The 26660-nt window shown below is 44.3% G+C and overlaps 2 protein-coding genes and 1 pseudogene across 4 annotated transcripts in view; 2 read left to right on the top strand and 1 right to left on the bottom strand.

Annotated features, from left to right (window-relative positions):
* The window catches only part of LAPTM4B (lysosomal protein transmembrane 4 beta), a 51235-nt gene extending 41345 nt beyond the window's left edge, over window positions 1-9890 (top strand). Inside the window, exon 7 of the mRNA XM_090283535.1 lies at window positions 9393-9890. Coding sequence (XP_090139661.1) covers window positions 9393-9470 — 78 coding nt within the window. The 3' untranslated portion in view covers window positions 9471-9890. The remainder of the gene's footprint in view (window positions 1-9392) is intronic.
* Window positions 9891-19046: 9156 nt separating this feature from the next.
* On the bottom strand, window positions 19047-20640 carry LOC150004189 (RNA-binding protein FUS pseudogene; annotated as a pseudogene).
* A 3637-nt stretch (window positions 20641-24277) lies between these two features.
* The window catches only part of MATN2 (matrilin 2), a 132864-nt gene continuing 130481 nt past the window's right edge, over window positions 24278-26660 (top strand). For all 3 annotated transcript variants that reach the window (XM_090283534.1, XM_090283533.1, XM_090283532.1), the window contains exon 1: window positions 24278-24505. The gene's annotated coding sequence lies outside the window, so the exon portion shown is untranslated. The remainder of the gene's footprint in view (window positions 24506-26660) is intronic.

Here is a 26660-nt window from a genome sequence, read left to right as displayed (position 1 = left end):
TAAATCTCTATAATATTTTTTAAAAATACTTCAAAAATTAATTAATTTGTTTATTTTTAGAGAGAGGGGAAAGGAGAAAGAGAGGGAGAGAAACATCACTGTGTGGTTGCCTCTTACTCGCGCCCCCAACTGGGGACCTGACGTGCAACCTAGTAATGTGCCCTGACTGGGCAAACCAGTGACACTTGGCTCACAGGCCGACGCTCTATCCACTGAGCCACAGCAGCCAGGGCTAAATCTCTATAATTTTTGATTAAAGAAACTAGTTTTCCCACAGACTAGATTTTCCTGATTGTAGTTCTTTGTATGATATTTCCAGTAAATTAGATCTTGAAGCTTCCCATATTTATGTTCCCATATTCTCACTTTTTTTCAAGATTATTTCATAGTTGATTATTTGTTCTTCCACCAGGAGGCAGATAATACCTGGTTGATTCTCTCTTTCCAGGATGTCAGCAGCCATTGCTACCTAATGCCTAGATTGATTGATTCTTTAGGGGGTCACATTATTATGACATTCTATCATTTCTTTTTCATTTATTAGCTGGAATACTTCTATACAGAGAAGCTTTCCTTCCTGTACTAGTTGGTTACCCAGTAGCATTTGTGACATGGATAAATATATTTGGTTTTGTTCCCTTTATCAGTTTTCAAAATGATGAGTTGGTCCATCATTTTCTAGTGGTGACCAGTGAAGGATGGGGTTTTTTGTTTGTTTGTTTGGTTTTTGATTTCTTTGTGAGGTGTGTTTTTTAAGTAATAACAGAGGCCTATTAGAAGAGCTGGAGAGGTCCAGCTAAAAAGTACAACTATTTTGATCAACTTTATCAGTAAACCTAAGTAAAACTTAACCTATTATTAATACCTATTTTGAAACTTTCAAAGAGGGAGAAATAAAAGCTTTCTCTAGAAGACTGGTACATTTTAGTTACTGTACTTATTTTTGCTCAAATTATACCATTTTTGACCAGTTGGAACCCAGATCTTTTGACACAGTCTTTGATAGCCGCCTTGCTGTATGTATGACAAGGTTTCTACCCTCGTCTTGTACATTGCCTGTCCCAGACCTGGAATCAGCCATTTCTCAAGGGAGTACAGCTTTCTTTTGGTGGAGACCTTAATCTGGAGTTCTGGGACTATAGAATAGATTCCTCCCCCCCCCCCTCTCTTTCTGTCTTTTAAAGCAGAGCTCTTCATGTTTAAAGATTGTTTTAACTATAACTGAAGGAGTCAGTATAAATATACTGGAGCCTCACATTGACATTCTCAGCTGGGGTTAGAATGATCTAGTTTTGTCATTTTCCCTGGTGTTCATAGTTGCCATATTAAGATCCTCATAGAGTGTAATAATGTATGCTTATCTTTTGTCCATGTCTTTTTTTTTTTTTTTTTGGAATCTACACAGAAAAAACAAGTTGTGTCTTTCACTTCCTATCAAATATTAGGCCAGATGGCTTTTGTCCCAGGCAGAACAGTCTCAGGGTGGCCTCTGTGGAAAGATACTGGGGCTCTCATTGGTAGAAAATAAGTGTGTTTTCCCCTTCTAAAACAGTACATATATTATTAGCCAGACATAGATAACACATATTTTTCCAAATAGAAGAGAATTATTAGATATTGAAGATCATTCCATGAGTTAATCTCTCCTGCAGTTTCCCAACCAAATCAGAGCACAAAACCTCTGAAAGAAATGATTAAGATGAAAAGGTCACAAACTCTGTTAATAAGATGGCTTAGAGTCTTGGTATTTCGTTAATGCACCCTTATGCCAAAAAAATACCTAACTGTTCATTTCATTAAGTACTCAGGTCCAGATAAAAGTAGTAGCTAGTATAGAGTCTTTAACAGTTATTTTCCTTAAAAATTTAAAATATCCTAAGGTGGTTCTTTGAGTGATGAAGCGCATGGTTGGGTCCCCTAGGGAGATGCAACCTTCCTTTCAGAACATTGTAGAATTTACATTCTGGATACGTATTACTAATACCACATTCTCTCCCCTACCTCCGTCAAAATTTGGCCTTAAAAGAAAAAAGGTATTAAAATACTAAACATATATTTATATATATTATAGAAACAGATTTCTTTCACATTAAAATTTACACAAATTGAGGTTTAAAAATTATTTTAATCTGTGCAGCTTTGTTTTGCTAATAGTACCCAGCATTTTGTTAAGTCTAACAGTAGGGAACCTGATTCCTTTGAAATTGGGGCACTTTAAAGGCATTGTGATTAATATTTAGTGAAAATGGCATCTAAAATGATGATTTCAAATAAAAGAATCATAGTCTTATTAATGTAGAACAGTTTCTAACTACTTAGGAGTAATAGGAAAAGTTTAAACTAATCAAGTCTATTAAGCCATGTCATACTGTAGATGCCAGTCCTGGGGAACATTATATACCGGGTTATTGTTTTGACTTCAAAAAATATTTTGCTATGTGTGATCTTTCTTTTGAAAAACACAGTTAAGGAAAAAGTCACTGACCTGGTCAAGGCATGTTATCTCCTCAGCGACCATTGTCCTGCAAATTTATCTGAGGGTCTCAAAATTAATTAAGGCTGACCCTAGGCTGTCAAAAAGCCACAAACAAATTCTCAGTTGACTAAAAGGGGAGGAAATGAACAAAATTGAGGATTCAATTCAGGAGACATATTAAGTCAGTTAAATTTCAGAAGTTCTTTCATACTTGAGAAAGGACAGTTACTAAGGTGAAAATACAGTCATCACTCTGCAGGTTCTTCAGGAAAGTTCTAACTAACTTTCTGACATGGTGTGAAGGGGCTTCATTGAAAGGTTAGTTATGGCTCTTAAGATCTCTTTCAGCTCTGGAAGTTTTGGATTCATGTATATTAAACATGCCTCACATATAAAACAGCTCAGCGCTGTGCATTTTCCTATATCTTCATATGTGCACATGGTTCTAATAGAAGGGTATTGTGGATGAGAATGGATTGGGTGTCCCCTGAGATTTCCTCCTGAAAGCTTTTCCCCTGCTTTAATAGGTTCCACAGTTCAAGGTGACAATGAATGACATTAACTCCTCTTTTCTTCCTGCCATCAATAAAATATGGCATTTAAAAATATATAATCTGCTAGAAATTATCTCTTACCCATATAATGTAACTGTTATTTTATCCAGAGAGCCTCTGGAACAGTCAGATCAACATCATAGATATTTGAAACCTAAACTTTATAGAAGAACATTTCAAATAAACCCAGTTTTCGCTGTGAACCTTAATAAGAGTATATCAATCAGGTGATTAATTGGAATCCTTCTATAATAGCAAGTGAGAACAATTTGTATTTGTTTTACAGTGAATTGAGGATAAAATCACCCTGTATTTTAACTGTATTTTACTTTAAAACACACATAGAACTTGACTTCTTATTTATCACAAATGTCCAAAATAGAGTTTATACTGACTTTCACTCTAGAGACCAAAGAGACATTGAATTTTATTTTATTTTTTAACATTCTAAGAAAGGTTTCTGAGAATATATCTTAAGGGAATAGTAAATATACACACACACACAAAGATGTTTATGCAGCGTTGTTTTTGACAGCAGAAGTGTCCAAATCTCATTGTCTAATAATTAGGGACTAGTTTGGTTAAATAAGGGTATAGCCACTTGATAAAATGTCTTAGTCACTATAAAAATTATAAGCGGAAGAAAGGATTATATTTTACACAGCAGAATATGGAAGTTTGTATTTCGGTTATAGCTATGAAAAAATGAAGCTTGTAACTGTCATACAAAAGTACTGGATGAAGATGGATTTACAACTAAATTGTATAAGAGAAATCATCCAGAATAACCAGTTGAACACTAACTGAAGAGAAGCCTTATAACCACCACGGACAGACAGAAGAAACCATTTCACAGCAATGTGACTGGTACGGAGTGTGTAGGAGATAGGAGAGGGCAGGCTGGGCTCCCATGGGCGGCAGCTGAAGTGTGAGAGGGATATTTTGGTGCCCCGGGGGGTTCCCCCTGAGAAGTGTGGGATCTAATACCCAAGCTGCCAGGGAGAGATGGCTGGAGACTCAAGATAACCTCTTAAAGGGCCAACACACAAAATTTATTTTGCAACCACTTACCCTGGCCTCCGGCAGAGGGAGGGCAGAGTGGACTTGAGACACTTGAGGAAAGTCTGGGTTTGGTGGCTCTGGGGAGAACTGAAGGAACGGCCACCAGGATTCTTGTGCCGAGGCATTCCCCATACTGCAGAAGTCATGTTTCTCAGGCAGAGCGCTCCCCTCTGAATGGCATCAGCATAAGGAGAAGCAATACCCCTACCTACAGGAATAACTCTGCCCCACCCTGGGATGCTTAAGCCCTTCTGCTGATTATAGCTTGAATAGATTAACAATTGATAGGTTTAACAACTGATAGGTTTAACAACTAAAATGGAAAACACAGAAGCAGCCAAATGAAAGAACAAGTGAATTCTCCAGGAGAACTAGATGCAATGGAGGCAAGCAATTTATCAAATAGAGAGTTTAGAACAATGAGTATAAGGACACTCAACAGCACAAAAAAGGGCATAGAAACCATAAGAAAGGGCCAGTTAGAAACAAAGAATGCAATATCTGAAATAAATAAACTGGAGGGAATAAACAGTAGAGGAGAGAATCAGTGTTTTTGGAAGACAATGTAGGAAAAACACCCAGGAAGACCAACAAAAGGAAAAAAGAATTTTTAAAAAATGAGGAAAACATAAGAAACATTTTGGACAACATGAAGTGTAATAACATTCACATCATGTGACTACTAGGAGAAGAGAACCTATTTGAAGAAATAATGACTGAAAACTTTCCTAATCTGGTGAAGGAAAAAAGTCATGAAAGTCCAGGAAGCTCAGAGTCCCAAACAAGTTGGACCCAAAGAGGCCTACACCAAGACACATAATTAAAATGACAAGGCTTAAAGACAAGGAGAGAATCCTGAAATCCACAAGAAAAAAGCAGGTAGTTACCTGCAAAGGAACACAATTAGACAAGCATCTGATTACTCAACAAACATTTCTGGCCAGAAGGGAACTGATGTGAAATACTGAAGGTGATGAAAAGCCAAGGACCTACAATCAAGGCTACTATATGCAGCAAGGCTATCATTTAAAATCGAAGGAGAAATAAGGAGCTTTCCAGACAAGAAAAAACTAACAGTTTGTTAACACCAAACCAGTACTGCACAAAATGTTAAAAGGCTTGCTTGAAGAAGAAAAAGAGAAGGGGAAAAAAACGGAGGAAAATAGTCTTAATAATAAAATGGCACTACATACATACATCAGTGATCAGTGATGACCTTAAGTGCAAATGGCTTAAATGCTTCCAGAAGACAGAGGGTAGCTGAACAGATAAGAAAACAAGACCATATATATGCTGCTTCCAAGAGACCCATTTCAGATCAAAAGATACAGACTAAAGGTAAAGGGATGGGAAAAGATACTTTATGCAAATGGAAAAGAAAGAAAAGCTGGGGTAGCGGTACTTATATCTGACAAAATAAACTTAAAACCAAGGCTATACTAAGAGACAAAGGACACTACATAATGTTGAAGGGAACAATCCAACAAGAGGATGTAACTCTAGAAAACATTTATGCACCCAACACAGGAGCACCTAAATATGTGAAACAAATCTTGATGGACATAAAGGGGAGAGAGTGAGAGAAATAGAGTCATAGTTGGGGGTTTTAACACCCCTTTGACTTCAATGGATAGATCTATCAGGCAGAAAATCAACAAGGAGACAGTGGCCTTAACACACTAGATCAAATGTATTTAATTGATGTGTTCAGAACATTTCACCCTAAAACAGCAGAACATACATACTTTTAAAGTGCCCATGGAACGTTTTCTAGGACAGACCACGTATTTGGCCATAAAACGAGTCTCAATAAATTTAAGAAGACTGAAATAATACCAAGCATCTTCTCTGACCACAATGTTATGAAACTGGAATTTAATCACAAGAACACTGAAAAACACGTAAAGACATGGTAGCTAAATGACATGTTACGAAAAAAACGAAGCTTTTAGACAGTAAAATAGAAAAAATTAAGAAATTGATTTTGTTAGATGCTAGAAATCAAAGTTAGGAGATCACCAATAATATTAACATCTTTTAGAAGAGGTGACACTGTCCCCTTCAGAATTTAAAACCCGTTTCATTTGGAGAACTTTTCACTGAAAAGGAGTCCAAAAGCCTGAGGACTGAGTCATGTGAAGGCTGTTTTACAGTCGGCATGTAGTATGTGGTAATGGGGAAGTAAGGACAAGCGAGTGTCAGAAACTGTAGTGAGAGGAGAAGCTTCTCACCAGGGTCCAAGGTAGTAGAGTATTTGAGTGGAAAAGTCATGAGGATGTTAAAAACTAACAAGAAATAGTGACAAACAAAAGTCAAACTTCCAGCACTTTTGTGTTTAATCTTCTGTGAACATGTTGGAGAGTTGGTTGCGTTTTGCTCAGGAAAAAATAGTTGATTGTGATGGCTGGTTTTTCTCCCTTTTTAGTAGCTCCACTGTGTTTTAGGATAATTCTCCAGCGGTAATGAGAGATACGAATCAGTTGGTTGTTTAACAAGGTTGTCGGACACAATGCTGCAGCTCACTTGTGCAGAATTTAATGTTCTGGTGCTGATGACAGCCCTTTCCCCTGTTTATAAGTTACCATAGCAAGTGCGTGCTCACACATGCATGCCAGGGACTCAATTTTAAAGTCAAACATGTCCCCGCAGAGAGGAGAGCTGTGACTTTGTTGCAGAGAAGACACATTTTCCTCAGTTCAAGCTGCGACTCCAGGATTCCCGGTGGAGACGCCGCTGCTAGATACTGGATAAAGCTCCAAAAGGTGGTCACAGGGTCTCTCTCCGTGCTGTTACCCTCGCCCACCTTGCCAGCTGCATCTCCGCAGCATGTCCCCTAAGTGTTCACCTCCACAGAGCCTTCGGGTCCCAGAAGGTGCTCCGTTTCAAGCTTCCCTCCCTTCCCTGTGCTCTTTCCTCTCTACCTGCAGTGTGCTCTTCACTCTATGCCTGATCCTACTTACCCTCCTGAGGGGACTCCCCTCCCCTGCCCACAGACATTAGTTGTCCCTGTCTGTTCTTCTTGAACATCCTGTCCACACCCCCACACTGGTCATGCTCAAGTTGCCTGTTTCACCTGGCTCCACTAGACTGTCCTCCTTCACAGATACGGGGCGTGTTCCGGTTTGTGTTAGCGTTGCCGAGTGCAATGCCATGCTCTGTTCCTCTTGTGGGGAGAACACTGGAAATGCTTCCTGGCCTCAGGCAGGCATTCACACTGAGTGTATTGTGGGTACTCCTTTCTGCAGGGCAACGATGGAACATTTGCCTTGACTCTGTACCTTGGGTAACGCCTGAAGTGTGAAAGACTTAGACCACAAGCACAGTGTTACCACCACTTCTGAGACAGAGGCCGTGAAGCAGACAGGAGAGTGTCGGGCCTTGATCTTGCTTGCGTGGTGCTGTGACAGCTGTCCATTTACCACTTTGCAGCTCCACACGTTTAGCCTGACTGGAGCTGAGTGTTATATGTAAATATTCCTCTGTTACCAGCCAGCCTACTGTTGAGCCTTGTCAGTGGAGGGCAGGGGAGGAGGAAGGGGTTTTCTTCTCCTGGCTCCAGTGTACACCTGTGGAGTGTTTGATCCTGTTGGCAGTGCCCTGTGGGTTGGAGGGGGACAGCAGCAGCCACACCTCCTTGACAGCCTTCCCAGCAAACATACTCCTTGCGGGCAGTTTCCAGGGCAAGTGGCATCGCCCTGTGAACAGCTTCTGGCAGCAGGTGCACAGCACCCTGCAGCAGCGTCCTGGCAGGTGGCCCTTCACACACCTGCCTCAACCTACTGGCTGTGGACCAGCTCTGGCCAGGTGTTAGAGTTTTGTGTCACGCTCCCCCCACCCTCCACCTTACCTTTCCCCCTCCATTCCCTGTTAATAAATCTTTATTAAACTTTCTCTTATGAAATTACTGGGAAGTTTCTGTCCCTGGATGGGACCCTAACTAGCACAGATGCCTAGAATGCCAGGTTCCATTTCTCCGCCGAATGAACCATAGATTCTCTAAGACCACCTGAATGATGGTTCAGTAATTTATTCCACCAGCATCTTCTGGGTCCTTGCTATCAGATAGGTACCGCACCGCACTGAGGGTAAGAAAGATGGGGACTCGGCCCACAAGAAGCTTCAAGACTGGAAGTAGAAAAAGATACGTAATGAAGCGTAAGCTGGAGAGGGAGTGTGTGTGTGTGTGATTGTGAGTGTAGGGTATGACAAAATTTTAAAATAAAAATTAAATATTTTAGTGTTGTTCCTCTAGGAGTCAAAGGATAAACAAAAATGCATGAAATTGATAAACATTTACTACTTTACGTGATGTCCATGATAGAAAAGGTAACAATGTGGTTTTATTTTGTTCTTTCATTTGCAAATTTTCTTTTCTCACAAAGTGCTTGGAGTAACATTTCATCTCATCTCTGAATTCCCAGGGGTAGGAACTGTGTTTTATTTTAATTATCTTGTGCCCACAATGCTTGCCACATAGTAGGTACATAGTGTTAGTTGACTGTTTGAAAGGCTAATTATGAGTCTGTTCTCTGTGTCTTGTTTTCTACTCTAAGAAAGCCAAAATCACTCAATGTTTTCTTATCTTGACAGTTCATAAACAATTACAAATAATTGTTTTTGTACTAGAAATGTGAACAGAGAGGTTATCAATTAAGTTAGTGTCTGTTCTCGTTTGTTCTTCTCCAGCCATTTACAGATAGTGCCTGCCATTTCAGGTGTTCCTCAAGCAGTGTGTTAGGTATTTTATTTATAGCCCTCTCATCTCGGGTATCCCTGTTTTATAGCTGTGCAAGTTAAGATTAAGTAATTTACCCAAGACCACTCTGATAAAGTGTGGCTGAGCCAGGCTTTGAGTCCAGATTGATACCCAGGTCCTGGCGTGTTCCACTCTGCTGTTCGGATCGCACATGAGTGTTTCCTGTAGTCACTTAGGTGCCTGCCCTACTTTTGCGTGCAGATGGACATGGCACTCCAGAGCCCTTTTTCCTCTGCAGAGCCACCACTGCCTCCTTCCTAGTCCTGTTCACACAGCCCTCTGGCCCTCCAGGTACCATGACACCCAGGCACATATGAACAGCTTTGGAAAACCGAGGAAGGGCCAAGAGTCTCTTCCCATTTGTTTGCTTCTTCAAAGATTCAAGAAGTCTCTCATCAAAGTCTAGCCACTTGCTGAAAAACTGAAATTGGTACAGGTTGTGGGAAACATTTAATTACATGAAAGTTCAATTAAAGTTAAAGCTCAGGGAGGAACATAGGTGCACTTTTCAACACTAACCCTCATCTTCTTTCTTTCTTCTTAGGTGCTGTTACCCCCGTATGATGATGCCACTGTGACTGGCACTGCCAAGGAGCCGCCTCCACCTTATGTGTCTGCCTAAGCCTGAAAGTGGGCAGAGCTGAGCATGACCTTGACTCAGACCTCAGAGCAATAGTTCCTTAATTTCACTTCTGAGACGAGCTCACTAAGCTCACTGAGCTTATTTGTTGCTGAAATGTTCTAGAATAAAACTTGTAATGCTTAGTTGAAACCCTCTGTAGTTTTAGACATGCTTTAGCTGAGCACTCTGATAGGTTTAACTGTAAAGTTCTTTCTTTAGGGGTGAAGTGCAAGGGGCTTCCCTGGGCTTCTCTGGGCGCTGAAACTTCTCAACAATTGAGATGAACCTTGAGTCAGAGAAGTCTAGTTTTGTTATGCTAGGCCCCAAAGTTGAGGAAGTTATTAGTCACATTTTTTTCTCTGTTCCCTCTTTCAAAAATGTAAAAAATAAAATAAAAATTACACTATTTTTCTTACGTCACTCCAGTGTGTAGAAGAAACCCTTATGAAAACAAGGATGTTAATTGTGAATCATTGCTCCAGTTAGGTATATAATAGTGCATATATGTGTATGGATCCTTAAGATCCTTTATGATTTGAATTTGCTGGCCAGGGCTAAATTGAGACCCTCCGACAATCCCCGGCAGTGAGAGAGCAGTCACTGTGCACCCTGTTCTGAGGTCATCGAGTGCTGTGTCACATCCAGATTTCGGGGTGAACTGTTCTATTTGGGCAGCATGGTACCGGCATTCCTGTCTCCTGGTTTCCTATCCCCACCCAGGGCCGCCTTTCACACATGTCCTGCCCTAGCCTGATATAAGGAGGATATCCATCTCGTTTTGTCAAGTGGCATTGCTGATACATATTTACCTAGTAATATAAAAAAGGTTTTCTTCTCACTCTGCAAGACACATCCTACTACTTTGAACTCCCAAGTATGCCTAGTCATCTTTTAAAACGAGTGTAAAACGGTCTTCATAAAAATGAGGGAGGGGTGCTTCCCTTGTGGCATCCCCGTACCTTGATTACCTGAATTTCAAGGGACTTTTATATGTTCGTATATTCAAGGGTCACAGCTCTCTTGTTCATTTTCAAATGTGCTGTACATGAAGGCTTTTACAATTAAAGTGAAATTTGCCCGCACCCAAGAAAATACTCTTGATTCTGTGATGATTGTGCCTAGGGACCCTTCCCGCCCACGTATGGCTGTGCACACACATGCAGTTCAGCCTACAGAGGGCTTTATGGCTTGTTTCACATGTACGTTTTTTAATATTTCAGATCTGATGAAATCAGAACGTCTTAGGCCAAGAGAAATGTAGATGAACAGACTTGAGCTTCTAATATTCCTAACCTCGGCCTCCACCAAGCTCTGCATGCTCAGCTGTTCACATGCGATTGCTTTGTGTTCATAGTGCAATTTTAATCAGTTCAGATTTTACTACATTCAAAGGGAGTTTAAAAATTGAGAGATGGGAGGGTAGTCTACATCAGAATCAGCCTCAGTTATTCATGGTGTATCTCATTAGTATTCTTAACTCACCCTAAGAAATTCTGTTCCTTGAAGATTTATGCCCATAAGATTCACACTAAGTTAATGATCATAAGGGTGATTAGTGATCGAAAAGGCCTATCAGTGACTGATCCCTGTGTAAGGCACATTGGATGTCCGTTATTTGCATGTTACTAGCCATAGTTTTCTAGCTCTGCATAATTTTTGCAGTATGAAAATGGCACATGGTTAGAGGTTCTGTTTTGAGTGTAAGGTCTGAGAGGATCTTGTTCATGTGACATTCAATAGCACTATAGACATCAGGATATTCTGTCCTACTCAGATCCTATATGGTACTGGTGCTCCTGGTTTTTTTTTAACCAGGCTGTTCCGAAACTGCCTCCATATCTACCTCTGCAAAGTCAGGAATTGTCTCATCTCCACTATGGGGAGGCTGTGATGTTTAGAATTACCCTGCAGAGCACATCCCATGCCTCTGCAGTCCACTGGGTCTTTGTCTCATTGCTAATCCAGATAAATATCTCTTTCAAATGTATTTTAAACCCACTTTAATACTAGCTGCTTCTGTTTTGTTGTCTGCAGAGAAACAAGAATTATTCCCCCCTCATTTCTCATGCCCGTATACCTCCTGGTCACTACTGATGAGAACAAAGTTGGTTTTTTTTCAACTTAATCCCCACAAGCCTTTATGTTAAGGTCGTGACATTCAGCTCAGCACCACAAAGTGTGCAGATGGACACCAATAATCAGCCCATGCCAGAGAGAAAGTTTTAAGGCTGTTTAATGAGGCAGAGGGAAAAGAAAAACCTAACAACTTTTGGCTTGGATTGTGATCTGTCTACCCTAGAAACCGAGCTTCCCTTGAACAAGGTAGTCAGATTTCCAAAATGCCGAGTCATGAGTTTGAACGCCAATAGATTAGTTGCCTTCTCCTTTCTGCACCTTCTTCCTACATAAACATTACATGCAGTATCCCCTTGCCCAAGTCTGATGTTCTTGTCCCTGCTGCCACCCTATCCTGTTCCTGAAAATCTTAGACACTTTCCCCTCTCTCTGCTTCCCCCCTTTTCCTTACTCAGTTCCGGCCCTAAACGTTTGTTTAGTGTAACTACTTAAGCCACACCTCATTTCATTTGTCCTCTCCACCCTCAGTTCGTTAATCACACATCCTTTGTAGTAGTAATGACCTCAAGAGACCATCTTTATAGACTTGGAACCATTTAAGTTTTTTCTCCAGAGGGATGTACTGTATTTGAAATATTTATCCTTTGAGGGGGAAAAAAAATCCTGCTGTGCAAAATGAGCTTTTGTGGTAGCGGAAAACCTAATGAGATTATGAAAACATTTCCACTTTTAAAAGAAGATGTGTTAGTTTTTGCAGCTGGTCTGGAAACTCACATCATGAAATAATATTGCTGCAGATCATGTAGGCAGCCTGATGAGCTGGAGGGTTGAGAATCAGGTGTCTCTGCCAAGGTGTTGAGTAACTCGTGTGAAAGGACTACTGGCATGAAGTGCAGGCTAAGCCGCTTCAGGCCTCCCCACCTTCGCACCTAATGAGCGCCGAAAGTAGGGCCTGTGGCCGTGTAAGGGGTTTTTGGAAGCGCAGGTGAATGAGATCCATGTTCTAAAAGGGAAGGAAAAATGCCTTGCAAGGATGTCTCCACACCCATGGAATGCACTTGGGGTGTTTGCATACTGGCCAAGTTTTCAGCCAAATGACTGGTGTCTGGAAGCCAGCCAGATTGTGACCTCTGTCCAGAAGCCCATGGATGCCTTCTGACTAGGGTACAAAGATAACAGAAGAGAGAAGCTTATTGGCCAACTCCGGAAAAGTTACATCAAAGCAAGTCTTAGTATACACCCACCATCAACAGGATCCTAATTAGCAAGAACAACTGCTTCAGAATGAAGAGTTTGACTTAGCAGTATGGACTTGTTTTGTTTCTTTTACCCCATCTAAAACACGTTTTTTAAAGTCAGTAGTACAAACACAGTTTTCACTTAAGTAAACTTACTAAGATGGGAACCTCTTTAACTCAGCAAATAAAATGACAACATACATTATAATCCTAGGTGTATGTCAAGATACCCAGGGTAGTGTTGCAAAAGAGCAAAGACTGGAAGGGAACTGTCCTCAGGAGATCAGGGATAACTAGCCAGCATTGAGGGTCTGAACCAGATTTCTCTCAGGAAAGGCTAGGATTGTGTCATCTTGTCTGCTGCTTGCTAGTCACAGTCCTGGTCTTGAGATGTCTCGGCTCTCACTATGCTTAACAGTTTGAAAAGCAAGAGGTCCCGCAATCCTGGGATCCTAAATTCAGTGCATCGGATCAGTCGGGCTCCACCTGTGGTCTCCCTGCCTGAGGAAAACCCTGGCTTGGCTCTGGGAAGACAAAGGAACAATGCTTCTCTCTTTGTGACCCTGTGTCTTGCATGGTGGGGACACCCCTCTGACCCAGTGGCATTTGTGTGATGTCACTTGTCACCCAGTATTTATTTTCTTTAAAGATATATAGTTTATTCTTTGTCACTTTTGCTTTCACAGCATTTTTTTTAACTTTAGGCCTTTTGATTACATTTATGTTTTCTACATATGGTTCCCTTTCAATAAGCAGTAATGGCAGCTCTAACCCTGCTTTTGTTGATGATCCCAGTCTTTCCTATCTTGATGATCTATTGACATTTCATACTCATTGTGCCCCAAATGGAAAATTGGCCTCAATTTCCCCTGAATCTGTTCCTGTTGACTTGTGCAGCTGTTGGTGACCTCCCCATCGTTCAGTCATCCCAGCTTGGGATCATAGGCCCTCTTTGCCTTACGCCTCTGTCTCTCCCCATATCTAATCAGTCCCCAGCCCTGTGGCTTCTACCTCTTCACCTGGTAGAATGACATTTACTATTTACTGAGCCCTTTACATGCCAGCCATGCTGCTAAGCATTTTATACACACTAACTCTTTATCTCCTACAGATGAGGAAATTGAGATTTATAAAGGAAAATAACTGGTTGGTCCCAAGTCACACCAGTTATTGATTGGCAGAGCCGGGATTGAAATGCTAACTGAGTCTATCTAAATGCGTCTTGCGTATCTTTTTCTGAAAAAATTAGTGGTTTTTAGAGAGCAAGGAAGAGAAACACCAGTTTGTTGTTCCACTTATTTATGGATTCATTGGTTGATTCTTGTTTATGCACTGACCGGGGACCGAACACGCAACCTTGGTGAATCAGGTCGATGCTCTAACTAATTGAGCTACTCAGCTAAGGCTGTACACCTTTAAGACATCTAGAATGTTAGAATTCTGTACATAACCTCTCACTTCTAACAACAATTGAATTCTACTAATTGGAATTAATATATCCCAAGAAGGAAAGGAAGTCATGCAGAGCCATGTGAACTCTGTAAACTTGGGGTTTGCATTACACAAGAAATTGTACATTTCCTATTTAATTAGACTAGAAAATGTTCTGCAAATATCAGCTTTTAATTCTTACGAAGAATTTATTCAGGCAGGAAGAAGGATCAACTGAGGTGGGCCTTTTAAAGTGGTTTTAAGAGCAATTTCCTTCTGAGGAAATCAGATATTTTAAAACTGCACTGATTTCTCTTTTTTGAGAAGAATACACATACCAAGTTTTCAAACATCACAACTCAGGCTAGTACATAAGTAAAACAGTGAGATAATTTTTTGCACTGTCTTAGAGGAATAGTTGAGGGCCCTGTGAGGCAACTTCCCTGCCACTACACCTGCCCCAGAAAGCCTGTATCATGGTGTGTATTTTCACACCTATCAAATAGAGACAGAATAGAGCAGTCATTCCCCTTGTGGCTGTAGACTTCTGTCCTGTAACATTAATGCACTGTGCCATCTGTTTCCCCGAGAGCTAACATATCTTAATAGAGAATCCAGGCGTAACTCAGGCATCAGGAAACATTGTAAACTTTTGGGCTTTTTTAAAAAATTGCAGAAATAATGGGTTGCAAAATAATTGAAAATAAAGCCAATAACTCATCTTTTGGGTCTCAACTTGAAAGTCACTTCCTTCTGGAAGGTTTCTGTGTTCTACTCTTCTGGGAGGTATTTGTTTTTATATTCTACCACAGCATTTCCAGTGTCCCAGTGAAGGCACGTCTTACACTGATGGTTCCTGTCGCTTTTCTGGTCTGTTACACCCCAGCAGGTTAGAGACTCACAGCCTGTGCCTGTGTTCCTCGGTCTTCTGTCCTCAGCGCCTGGCACTTGTCTGGCAAATAGAAGGAACTCAAAAATGATTACTAGAATAAGAATAAATAAGCATGTGAAAGAAAACCACCCATGGCAATTGTGACAAATTCTTTAAGAATAATGCAGCGAGGTTCAAGCTCCATAGAGACCACTTCTCAGAGAAGAACTCACTGGGGAAAAAAGTCATTTCTATAAACTGTGCAAGGAAACAAAGGGAGGGTGGGAGGGTCACTCCTCCAGCAAATCGAACCGACACCACAGCAGGAGTAGTATTAATTATGGGGTGCGGAGGAGGGGCATCCTGACTTCCAGAAGAAAGTTGTAAAGGTGACAGGCAAACAAGAGCAACTTGGTAATAAAAGGATTGCTCTCTGAAAAAAGATTAAAGGACATCTCAGATGAGAGGCTCACTAATGCTCTGTTCAAGTTGAAATCAAAAGGAGCCGGCATTCTTAGCTCTTAGGATTCTTGTGATCAAGTTCCTTTCATGTGAGCTTAACTCAGTAGGGCCCTGAATGGAGAATTAAATCCCCAAATGTGCCTCTCCCTCGGAACTTTGTCCTCCCCCTTTTCTAGTACATCATTGTATCATTAGAGCAACCAATGACCAGATGTGAGATCCAATGGAATCCTGAGGCCTTGGGTGTATGGAAGGAAATGTGAACAGCTAGCATGCGCTGAAGTACAGTGATGTGTCCACCACTTCCTGGGCACTGCAGATGTCAATGACCCCCTGAAAACCGTGATAAAGCACGTTCATCCTTCCTCTACAACAATACCACAGGATCCCAATAATAAAGTCATGTGACGGGGACCATGGCCACTAGTACAGGAGTCCCCACCAACAGGCCAGGCCTGCAGTGTAAAGTAGTGATCAGGGGACGAGTGAAAAGTCCAGGGAAGGTATGTGAAGCACAGGAACCGACGTTGAGGTGTGGGGCAAGAAGCCATTTCTGTTTCCCTGCGACAGGCTTGGTTCCAGGAAGGACAGCGTTCAAAGGAGGGTGTGCAAACAAACCAGGAAGAGGAGCAGTCCGGGTCAAAAAGAGCATGTAGACTCAGAACCTGCCCTCTTCCCATAAACCCAAAATGTATTAAAATGTAATTCATAAGGGACTTCTGGTGAAGATGGAGATGTAGTTAAACATGCTTCGCCTCTGTGCACAACTATAGCAAAAAATGCAACTAGACTACAAAACAAATACCACCCAGAATTGTCAGAAAATTGAGCTGTGTGAAAGTCTGACAACCAAGTTCTTTTTAAAAAATTTATTTATTTTTAGAGAGAAGGGGAGGGGGAAAGAAACATCAACGTGTGGTTACCTCCTGTGCACCCCCAATTGGGGACCTGGCCTGCAGCCCAGTATGTGCCCTGACCAGGAATCAAACCGGCAACCCTTTAGTTCGCAGGCTGGCACTCAGTCCACTGAGCCACACCAGCCAGGGCTGACACCCAAGTGTTTAAAGAAGCCACATTCACTTTTTTGGTGTTCTGAATTGGTGGGTTTATTTATTATTATTATTATTATTATTATTATTATTATTATTATTATTATTATTATTATTTTGCTCCCTTATATTCCAAATCCTTGTTTTAATTCTGGGCTTCATCTACTTTAATGTTGATTCCATGTAAATTATTCTTTATATTAGTTAGTTTATCCTTCATTTCTGACTGGTTCTTTTTTATGGTTTCCATGTCCTTTTTTAATGCTGTTGAAATGCTCTCTTAAGTTCATTTAGACTTCCCCTAAGTTCCTTGAGCATCCTTATAACCAGTGTTTTGAACTCTGCATATAGTAGATTGCTTGTCTCCATTTTGTTTAGTTCTTTCTCTGGAGTTTTGTTCTGTTCTTCCAGTTGGAACACGTTTCTTTGTCTCCTCATTTTGGCAGCCTCCCTGTGTTTGTTTCTGTGTTAAGTAGATCTGCTTTGTCTCCCAATCTTAGTATAATGGCTTGATGTAGTGGGTGTTCTGTAGGGTCCAGTGGCACAGCTTCTCCACTCACCTGAGCTGGGCGCTACAGGCATCCCTTCACCCCACCCTCAAGTGCGCTGTGTACATCTTCCTGTTGTAGTTGAGCCTTGATTGCTGTTGGAACACCAATGGGGGGGATTTGCCCCAGGCTGATCGGCTGCAAGGACTGGCTGTGATTACCAACCAGCTGTGCAGGGGCCCACCCCACAGAGCAGGGCTTACTTCAGTAGGGCTCTGGTGTCTGCTGAGTCTGCTTCTTGAGTGTCATTTGTGGAGGTGGTTGGGTGGTGCTTCAATGTGTTCTGAAGCTGTCCAACAGGTGCTCTGGCTCTGGGACCTCCCAGAAGGTGCAGGCCCATGTCAGTCACTGCCTGTGTTCTGCCTGGGGCCACTGGCATGAGCTAAAAAGTGATGCGCAGATGGCTGCTACTTATGCTGGGCTTGGAGGTGGCCAGGAGAAGCCAAGCTGTGAACCAAGGCTCAGTTGTCACTAGTCCTGGGCCTGGGGTCACTTAGTGACAGATACAGGGGCATGCTGAGGCCAGATGCTACTTGTCTGAAAGATTTTAAGAAAGTCTTCAGTATGAGCCAAGACAGGCTATTCACATGGAAAGGCTCCTGGAAGCAGCCTGGGTGGGCCCTCCAGTTGGTGGTGGGGTCTCAGGGAATCACCAGGGCTAAGTAAACAGCAACAGCCAGGTTGATTAAGACTCAGATATGGTTTTTGCCTGCCAGCTCTGTTAGGGGAGAGCTCAGAAAGGAACAATGGCCTCTGCCAGTACTTTTGTCTGGGAGGAAGCTGCCCCCTCCAGCCCTTGCCTTGAATCCAGACAGTTCGGTTCCTCCCCATATGTCCCCAGTGCCTTCTGAGCTGCTGCCCCAGTGCTGAAACTCAGAGGGAGTAAGTCTGAGTTAGTCTGTGCTGGGGTCCTTTAAGAGGAACTGCCTGGGACTCCATCAGCCCTCTGTCTGCCTCAGCCACAGTCCCCACTGGTTTCATAGCCAGAAGTTATGGAGACTTATTTTCCCAGCACTGGCACCCTGGACTAGGGGGCCTGGACCCCTTACTCCTCAGGGGGTACTTCTGCAGCCAAGATATCCCTCTCAATTTTTATTCACCACACATGGGTGTGAGACCAACCAGTTCCATGTCTCTGCCCCTTCCTAACAGTCTCAGTGTGGCTTCCTGTTTAAATCCCCAGTTGTAGGATTTCCATTCAGCTGGATTTCAGGTGGTTCTGAATGATAGTTGTTCTGTAGTTTAGTCGTATTGCGCATAACTTTTTATTCCCCTAAAACTGAACTACAGTCATCCCTTGGTATCCACAGGGAATTATTGGCTGCAGTACTCCCCTGCTCCCCTGTGGGTAACAAAATGTATCCACAGATGCTGAAGTCCCTTATATAAAATGGCATAGGACAATGCATACAGTTGGCTCTCCGCATCTGTGGGTTCCCAAACATGGATCAAAAATACTGTTTTTGATCCGCAGTTGATTGAATCTGCAGATGTGAAACCCAGGGATATGAAGGACTGACTATATATTTATTGAAAAAAATCCACATGTAAGTGGACACGCAGGTCAAACCCATGTCACTCAAGAGTCAATTATAACTGATTTTCAAAAATTGTTCTAACATCCTATTCTGCTCCACATGTTGGCTAGAGCCAGAGGTGAAGCACTGCTAGGTAGTGTCCTCTCGTTATTTCTGGCCAGGAATTCTGAGCTGTCTCAGAAATTTTGCTCTAACTAAAAGAAACTTTCAACTCTTTTTTTTTTTTTTTTAAACGATGGTTTTTAATGGGAACCAGAGATATGGTTACAATTACATAGTCCAACACAAAAAACCCGTGGGTAATCAGGAGTTGGAAAGTTACAAAATAATGAGGGTAACACTAGGTATAGAAGAAAGGCTGTTCCAGAACCTCAGGAGTCAGGTTAATATGGCCTCTCCCTGCGATCCTGTCTGTGGTCACCCCTGGAGTCCATCTTTTCAGGGCCAAAGCCACCTCTGTCCCCACCACCCCGGCCCCCTCGGAAGCCCCCACGGTCCCCGCCTCGGCCTCTGTAGCCTCCCTGATCATAGCCTCCTCTGCCACTGCGACGATCATCTCCATAGCTACTCCCCATATGAGAGCCTCCTGGTACCCCTCCTGGGCCATCTGGTTTAGGGGCCTTACACGGGTTGCATTCATTCCTCCAAGAAAAGTTCATGTTCTCACATGTAGGATTAGGACACTTCCGGTCCCCAGCTCGCTGCTGTCCTCCACCACCACCTCCGCTGGGGAATCCTCCCCGGTCACCGCCACCGCTGCCACCACCTCCATATCCCCCACAGCCCATGGGTCCTCCTCGCCCCCGGCCTCCACGACCATTGCCACCACCCCGATTGAAATCTGCTCGCCGAGTAGCAAATGAGACCTTAATAGGATTCCCAGAGAATTCTTTACCATCAAACCAGTCTATAGCTGCTTTAGTAGAAGGTGGGTCATCAAATGACACTGTTGCCTCTCCCTTCAGCTTCCCCGTTTCCCTGTCTGTGTACAGATTAATCATGGGCTGTCCTGTTTTCTTATTTGTCTTAATGATACCAGTCTGCTTGAAGTAATCAGCCACAGATTCAATTGTAACATTCTCGCCCAGGCCTTGCACAAAGATGGTATTGTTGTCTGAATTATCCTGTTCAGAGTCATGACGTGATCCTTGGTCCCGAGGGCCACCAAATTTATTGAAGCCACCACGGTCACTTCCGCCCATGCCGCCTCTGCCTCCACGGCCACCTCCACGACCTCTGGGTTCATAGCCACCACTGCTGCGGTTGTAACCACCGCCACCGCCCCAGCCTCATCCCCCACGGTCCTGCTGGCCTCCCCCGTAGCCACAGCCACCACCACCACTCTGGTCCTGATTGCCATAACCGGCACCACTGCCGCCACCACTCATGGAGGACTGATCTTGACTATAGTTACCTCCACCACCCCCTCCGCCACCTCCACTGCTGCTGTTGTACTGATCCTGCTGTCCGTAGCCCTGAGGAGGATTATAGGAGCTTTGCTGCTGTCCATAGCCAGGCTGCTGTCCACCATAGCCAGACTGCTGACCGTAGCCCCCACTTGGAGGCTGCCTATAGTTGCTGCTCTGAGAACCGCTACCATAACTTTCCGAGGTGCTGCTAGGAGCTGGCTGCTGGCCATAGCCAGGGTAGGACTGCTGCCCATATGATGACTGAGAACTCTGGCCACCGCCATAGCCACCAGCTGAGCCATATCCCTGGGGAGCTGACTGAGTGCCATAGCTGTTCTGGGTCTGTCCATAAGAACCATAGGTGCTGTGACCATAGCCTGAAGTGTCCCCTGACTGGCTGTAGCCACCATAACTTTGCTGTCCATAGGGCTGATTGCTCTGCTGGGAATAACCCTGCCCAGGCTGGGTGGTATATGCCCCGTAACTTTGGGTTGTTTGCTGGGTATAGTCGTTTGAAGCCATGTCGGCGCACGCGCAGACCGACACGCACATAGACTCCAACACCACAGAGCACAACGCCCCGAGCGCTGACCAGAGAAACTTTCAACTCTTTAAAACTTTGGTTATTGCATTCTCTTCTCAACATCTTTTTGTTCACAGATAGTGTACATGGAGCCAGTAATGTTCTGGCACTTTCCATACTTGGGAATTGCTTTTGTCAATTATTCTTTTAAATGAGTCAAGACATTTCCATTAGTTCTTTTCAGAGATTGCTCTACCAATGAAATTGTTCAGTTTGTTGCACTACATCTTATTTTTCTCCATCTTATGATTTATTGTGGCTCTCAGGAGTTTATCACCTTATTCTTTCCACTGGACCATCTGTAGTGTTGCCCCTTCTGTTGGACCCCAGTAATAAGCATGTGTCAGTATTTTCTTCAGCAAGAGAGAACGTGGAAAAGTCCTGAGTTCCGGTATGTTTTTTTATTCTTCAGTCACCATTTACTGAGCTCTGCTAGCATGCTAGGATTTTACAGGATAGAAACACACACTCATTGCCCAAGTATCTTGCAATCTGATTTAGTACCAGGCAACCAAAGCAAATATAGACTCATGAACGGCATTGTGAGAAGATAGTTTAGTATCACAGGTATGAGGCTATTGGCTTCTAACAACAGACCACTTTTGTATCAGTTTCTAGGTTTAGGGATGAATGCAGCAGCAATCTGTGTTGCTAAGTAATACTTCCACAAATAGCAAGCAGGTCCATCCTGCATTTCAGAAGTGTGAACTAGTCTCCAGGGAGACAGGTGGTGTTTCAGCCTTGTCAATATCCAAGAAAACAAGTCAGATACCCACTCGTTCTTGCCTATGCCTTATGGCTCCTCACTCCATCCTGTTATCTCATTCTTAACAGGTAACCTCAGCAGACAAACACTACAAGGCTCTAACTCCAGGTGAAAACCACAGCAGCCCAGTCCCTTTCATAGCACAGCATAGGGCAATATCTGTGAACAAGCAGAAGGCCTGGCCCCTGCCCTCAGGAGCAAATGGTCCAAGTTCAAGATCACATGTAAACATTTGTGTCTTTTAAATGTTATTGTTTTCCTAAACAAATTTCTGACTTGCTATAGTTTTTTCCCAGCTCCCTTTCATCCTTTCTTTCCAAGGTGGGATGATGTTTGTTTAGAAATTATTTCACCTAAGACAATGGTGCCATCAGCCAGCCTGTCCTCAAGGGGACCCATGGAACTAGCTGTCCATGTTGATGAAGTGCCCAGTAGGAGCAGTGCCCCAGCTAGGAGAGTATGCCACCCTGGGCTGGAGTGGAAACCCAGCCACTGTCTTGCAACGCTCTCCTCTCAACCCCATATCGCCAGGGCCAACCAGTTGGCAGCTGGCCTCAAGGGAAGATGTCTCCTCTCCTCTCCCAGGTGAGAAATCCTGCCCTTCTACCTGAGTGAGAAGGGGAGGAGCTCCAACAGTTTAAGTGAGACTAGAACATCATCAGTCACCTAGGGAAACAGTGCACTTGAGGGGACCTTACAATTTCACATTTCTCCTCACTCACTCTGTACAGGATTTATTTTAGGCTATGGGTCTGTGAATCAACTTGTCTGCTCTTTGCTTTCCTTATACTCAGATCCACTTACTGTTTGATTGTCTCATTTCAATCTGCCCTCTAGGAAGCAAAATACAACAGAAAGTTCTATTGTTTACAAAGAACAAATGAATGCTTATGTCAAAAGTCTGTATTTGAGGCGATTCATGAGTCTGAAGTCTGGGTCAAATGACCCCCCCCACCCCCATCAAACCCTTACTCCACAATAGATCCTATGGAGAGAGAGAACTTTGAGTTGAACCCAGTAGAGCTACCAAGGTGTGATTAGTGTGAACAGTTATCAGTTCCAACTAACTCTTAAACTCTCAAATACCTCACAACCTAATTTTTGTCTGCTTGCTTGAGTGACCCCATGAGAACTAAAATTCTTAACTTCACACTTCTTCTGAATACGGTTCTCTGTACACTAAGCTGGGAGCTGGGCCTCTGGCAGAAAAGGTGAAGTTGGGTTTTCCCTAGTAGCCTTTGTTATTATTAACTTGCATTCACTCCAAAGGTAATCGGGAAATTAAGGCATGGTTTTTTCCTGACTTAACATTTCAAGCTGTTGAGCTCACTTTTGCTTCCTTTCTTTCTGGCAGACCTGAAGATCATTTGACAAGGTAGAGCAACTCATTGACCTATTTGATGGGGCGGGGGAGTGCTTCACACAGAGATTGCCTATTCTGAAGAATTCCAGTAGAACTCCCTGGGGGGAAACCATTTTAGTTGGCATACACCAGATTCAGTTACTAAATTACAACTCCTTAAAATTTGGAAGTATTTCAGAATTACTATTGTTTTCCTGGTAAATTACTGGATCATAGTGGTATCTTGGAACAAGGCAACACATTTTAAATGTAAATTTCCATAAACTGTAACTCAGCTTCCCCTGCTCCTAGGGGATTTTCACTGGCCCAGACTCAGGAATTATTTTCATCTGTGGGATCCAAGACTTCAGAGACCAAACATTTCCTGAAGACCTTCCTCTGTTTTCTGACCTTTACCTACCTCCTCCCAAAGACATACAAAGAAACTTCTGATCAGTGCACACAATTGCGTGCCCAGGGGGCCTAAGGTGCAAGGTAAGGGACGGTGAATCCAAGATCTTTTCTTGGCATTATGGTACCTGATGGCTTGAGTATGTTAACCCCCTGTTTCATGGCTGCAATTTTAATTACCCACTTTGGAGCTTTTCTGAAGAATTGATTTTGTACATGGTGTTTTCTCATATTCCAGAAAGCACCTATCATCAAACAGGAGTGATGGTTAGGAGTAACAGCAGCCAAGAACACTTAAATGATCAGATTCTAGCACATTCAGAGGTTTTGAAACTCATTAACTCAGTTCTGCTGTCTCTCCCCCATAGCTTGTTAAAACCTGAACTGGATACCTGGGGTTATTGGTTTGTGGCTAGAATTTTGGTGCCATTATTAGATATCCTGGACTGTTGTGCAGAGCCCTGTCACCCCGTGTTCTCCCACTTCACAAAATTGCAACTATCTTAGCCAATAATTTCAAAGTCTTGTCTGAACTAGACTTTTTCTGCTCCTTTAGGGCAGGAACTTTGTTTCCTTGCCATCCTGGCATCCTTAACTTCCCTCATTCCTGGGCCTGTCCTTGCCAGTGGACTCTCTATTAACGTTACTTCGTGCTGGTGGGGTGTTCTGGGCACTGCCAAGGTCCTGGCACTTGTCACCAATTATTCCAATTCTCATCTTTTTTTTTGTCGTTGCCATCGACGGACGCCTACTGCCATCATGACCCCAAATTCAGGCAGAGGACCTCTGCCGTGCTTCCTTTTCACGCCCCTCCACCCAGCCACCCAAACTCCCCGTAGTTCTGAGCCTACGGCGCCGGACTCCTGGAGTACGATGCCCGCCTGGGCTTGCAGACGGGCCCGAGCCAAGCGGAGCCAGGTGGAAGCAGGCAGGGCACACGGCCAGGGTCCCCAGCCCGCGGGGTGGGGCGGCCCTCGCGGCCGCTCCCTGTCCGTGCCTTCCCCATCGCCAAGGAGGACACCCCTCCTTCCGCCCGCCGCGGCACCGCCCCCCCCCCGCCCCCCCAGCCGCCCGCCCGCGCTGGCCGGGAGCCTCCCAGGCAGCCTGCAAGCGAGGGGAGAGCTTGGGGATGGGACTTGGAGGAGGCGGCCAAGGAGGATACAGCGGCAGCGGCGCGGGCTTCTTGCTTGGCTCCCTCGAGTGGTCCCCGAGGACACCCGCGGCTCTCCAGTCCGCACGGAGGCCCACGAGGAAGACCCAGGTGGTTGCGTCCCTGTCTCGCTTCCCAGGCGCCCGTGGCGTCGGCTGCAGGTGAGCAGGGAGCGCTTTCCCCGGGATTCTGCACAGCCCCGCTACCCCGGGGCGCAGACAGACGGACCGACTTACTGACAGATAGACAGGGAAAGCTGGACTGACCTACTCCCGCGAGGGCTGTCCCCACTCCCGCCTCCTTGTTCCCCCACCCCCAGTCTCTGCAGCTCCGCATGGCCCCGAGCGCCAGGCGTCCCTTCCCGCCCCTGGGCCCATAGCTCTGACGCCTCGGGGCAGAGCGCCACAGGAAGGTCCGCGCTACCGGGACCCCTCACCCAAAGAAGTCAAACCACCCTGGTTGGGCAAGCTGGGCGCGCTCTCTGCGTGTGGCGCGTGGCGCACGGCGCAGCGGCCACCTTGCCATGCCCCGCGGGGGCGCTGTGCCCCGCAGCGGGGGCACCCAGCACTTGGTCTCCTTGGACCGAGGAAAGGGAGACCTGTTGAGCTGGCAAGCCAGGTTGCCCCCACCCCAACCCCCCCGCCTTGGTCGGATGGCATTTGGATGCCGTGTCATCTGGATTTTGTTCTTTGGTTTTCTATGGCAGATTAAGCTGCAGCTTCCCTACACTGTGGACAAAGGAAAGAAAGGGAAGGGCATTTTATGGTAGTTGCTGGAAACCCCGAGGATAGTTTGGGGAGAGGACAAAAAAATGGAGACTCCCTCAGTAAGGTCGCCAGAACTGAAAGTACAGGAAACTAGCTCCTCAGGAACACGTACTCCAACCCAAACAGTTGACCCAGTTCCCAGTTGTCATAAATCAGGCAGCCAGGATGCATCTGCACCAAGTGCATTTAATTGGCTTTCTTGGGTGCGGGACAACCAAGAGACAACCAAGAAGCTGCAGGGGACTGTGGTCAAGAGCAGGGACGCTGAGGTTGGCCTTCCTAGGTTGCCTAGGCTAGTAACTTTGGAGTAACTCAACTATCCTATTCTTCAGTTTCCTCATCTGTTTAATGGGTTAATACCCACAATGCTGCGAGGATTATCAAAGTCCTTAGAATAGTCCCAGGTGCATCCTAAGGTTAGGTGGTGAGTTCTGTCTTTCCCGAAAAAGCAAGAAGATCCTTTGAGCAGTCACTTCCTTCACAACTCAGGAAGATAGCCTCTCCATGGACACATGGAATGGCAGATATTCTGTGTGCATCTAACTGGAGTTTTACATTTAGGAGTCCACTAGTGCACCCTTCTTCCTGTCTGCTTTCAAAGTGACAGAATCGTAAAACCATGTCAAGATACCAAGATAGGTTTATGGTCTGCAAAGTTTCCTCTCAGCCCCTGAAGTCTGGTCCCTTAAAATCAATCCCCTGCCGAGAAAGCAGAGACTGGTAGCTCTTAACCTTCTATTTCTCTATCTGCTTATACTTTTATTTGTGCCAATAGAATTCAGTCTCAGGCCCCTGAGTTGCCAGGTCTCTCTCCTTTCTACAAATCAGGGCTGCAAGGTTCCTGCTTCTACAGTCCACACCCAGGCAACGTGGAGCCACTGAGGCCTGAGCTCCCTCAGAGTCCACCTCTGAGACACTCTCAGATGGTTGTCATGCGCAAAGCTCAGCAGACAACCTCTGTCTCTGTCAGCAAGAAGTAGTTGAAGTGTCGCTGGTTCGATTCCCAGTCGGGGCACATAACTAGGTTGCACATCAGGGCCCCAGTTGGGAGCGCGAGTGAGAGGCAACCACACAGTGATGTTTCTCTCCCTCTCTTTTTCCTTTCCCCTCTCTCTAAAAATAAGCAAGCAAACAAATAAATTATTTAAAAAATAAGTAGTTGAAGTGAGGCCCAAGATTTAAAGAAAAGGAAATAGATGATTGCTCCTTGAAAAGCAGAGAAGGAATAAGAAATTTGTTGAAAATTCTAGAAAGAAATGCACTGTTTCCCTAGAAACAGCTTTGAGAAAGCAGGGGGTGAGGCCAGGATGGGGATAGGGGAAGAGGGAGACCCAGGTCAGGTCTCAGGACAAGCAAGCTGCAGAGGGTGTGATACGTGTAAATGTTGGCCTTCGCAAGGTGTGGGGCACAAAGCTGGGTGGGCAGTGAGAGGCCGTGAGAGGACCCCGATGAGCAGTTGAGTTTAAGACCAGTCAGGTGGGCAAGAGAGTCTCTTAGTGCTCTCCCTGGGACCTGCTCTGGGACACGTGTGCCTTTGAGAGAGCCCTTC

This window comes from Furipterus horrens, unplaced genomic scaffold, assembly GCF_987537825.1.
Source record: "Furipterus horrens unplaced genomic scaffold, mFurHor1.1.pri manual_scaffold_7, whole genome shotgun sequence".
Taxonomy (NCBI): Eukaryota; Metazoa; Chordata; class Mammalia; order Chiroptera; family Furipteridae; genus Furipterus; species Furipterus horrens.
Note: the sequence above shows the minus strand (reverse complement) of the source record. Positions and strands in the feature narration are given on the sequence as shown.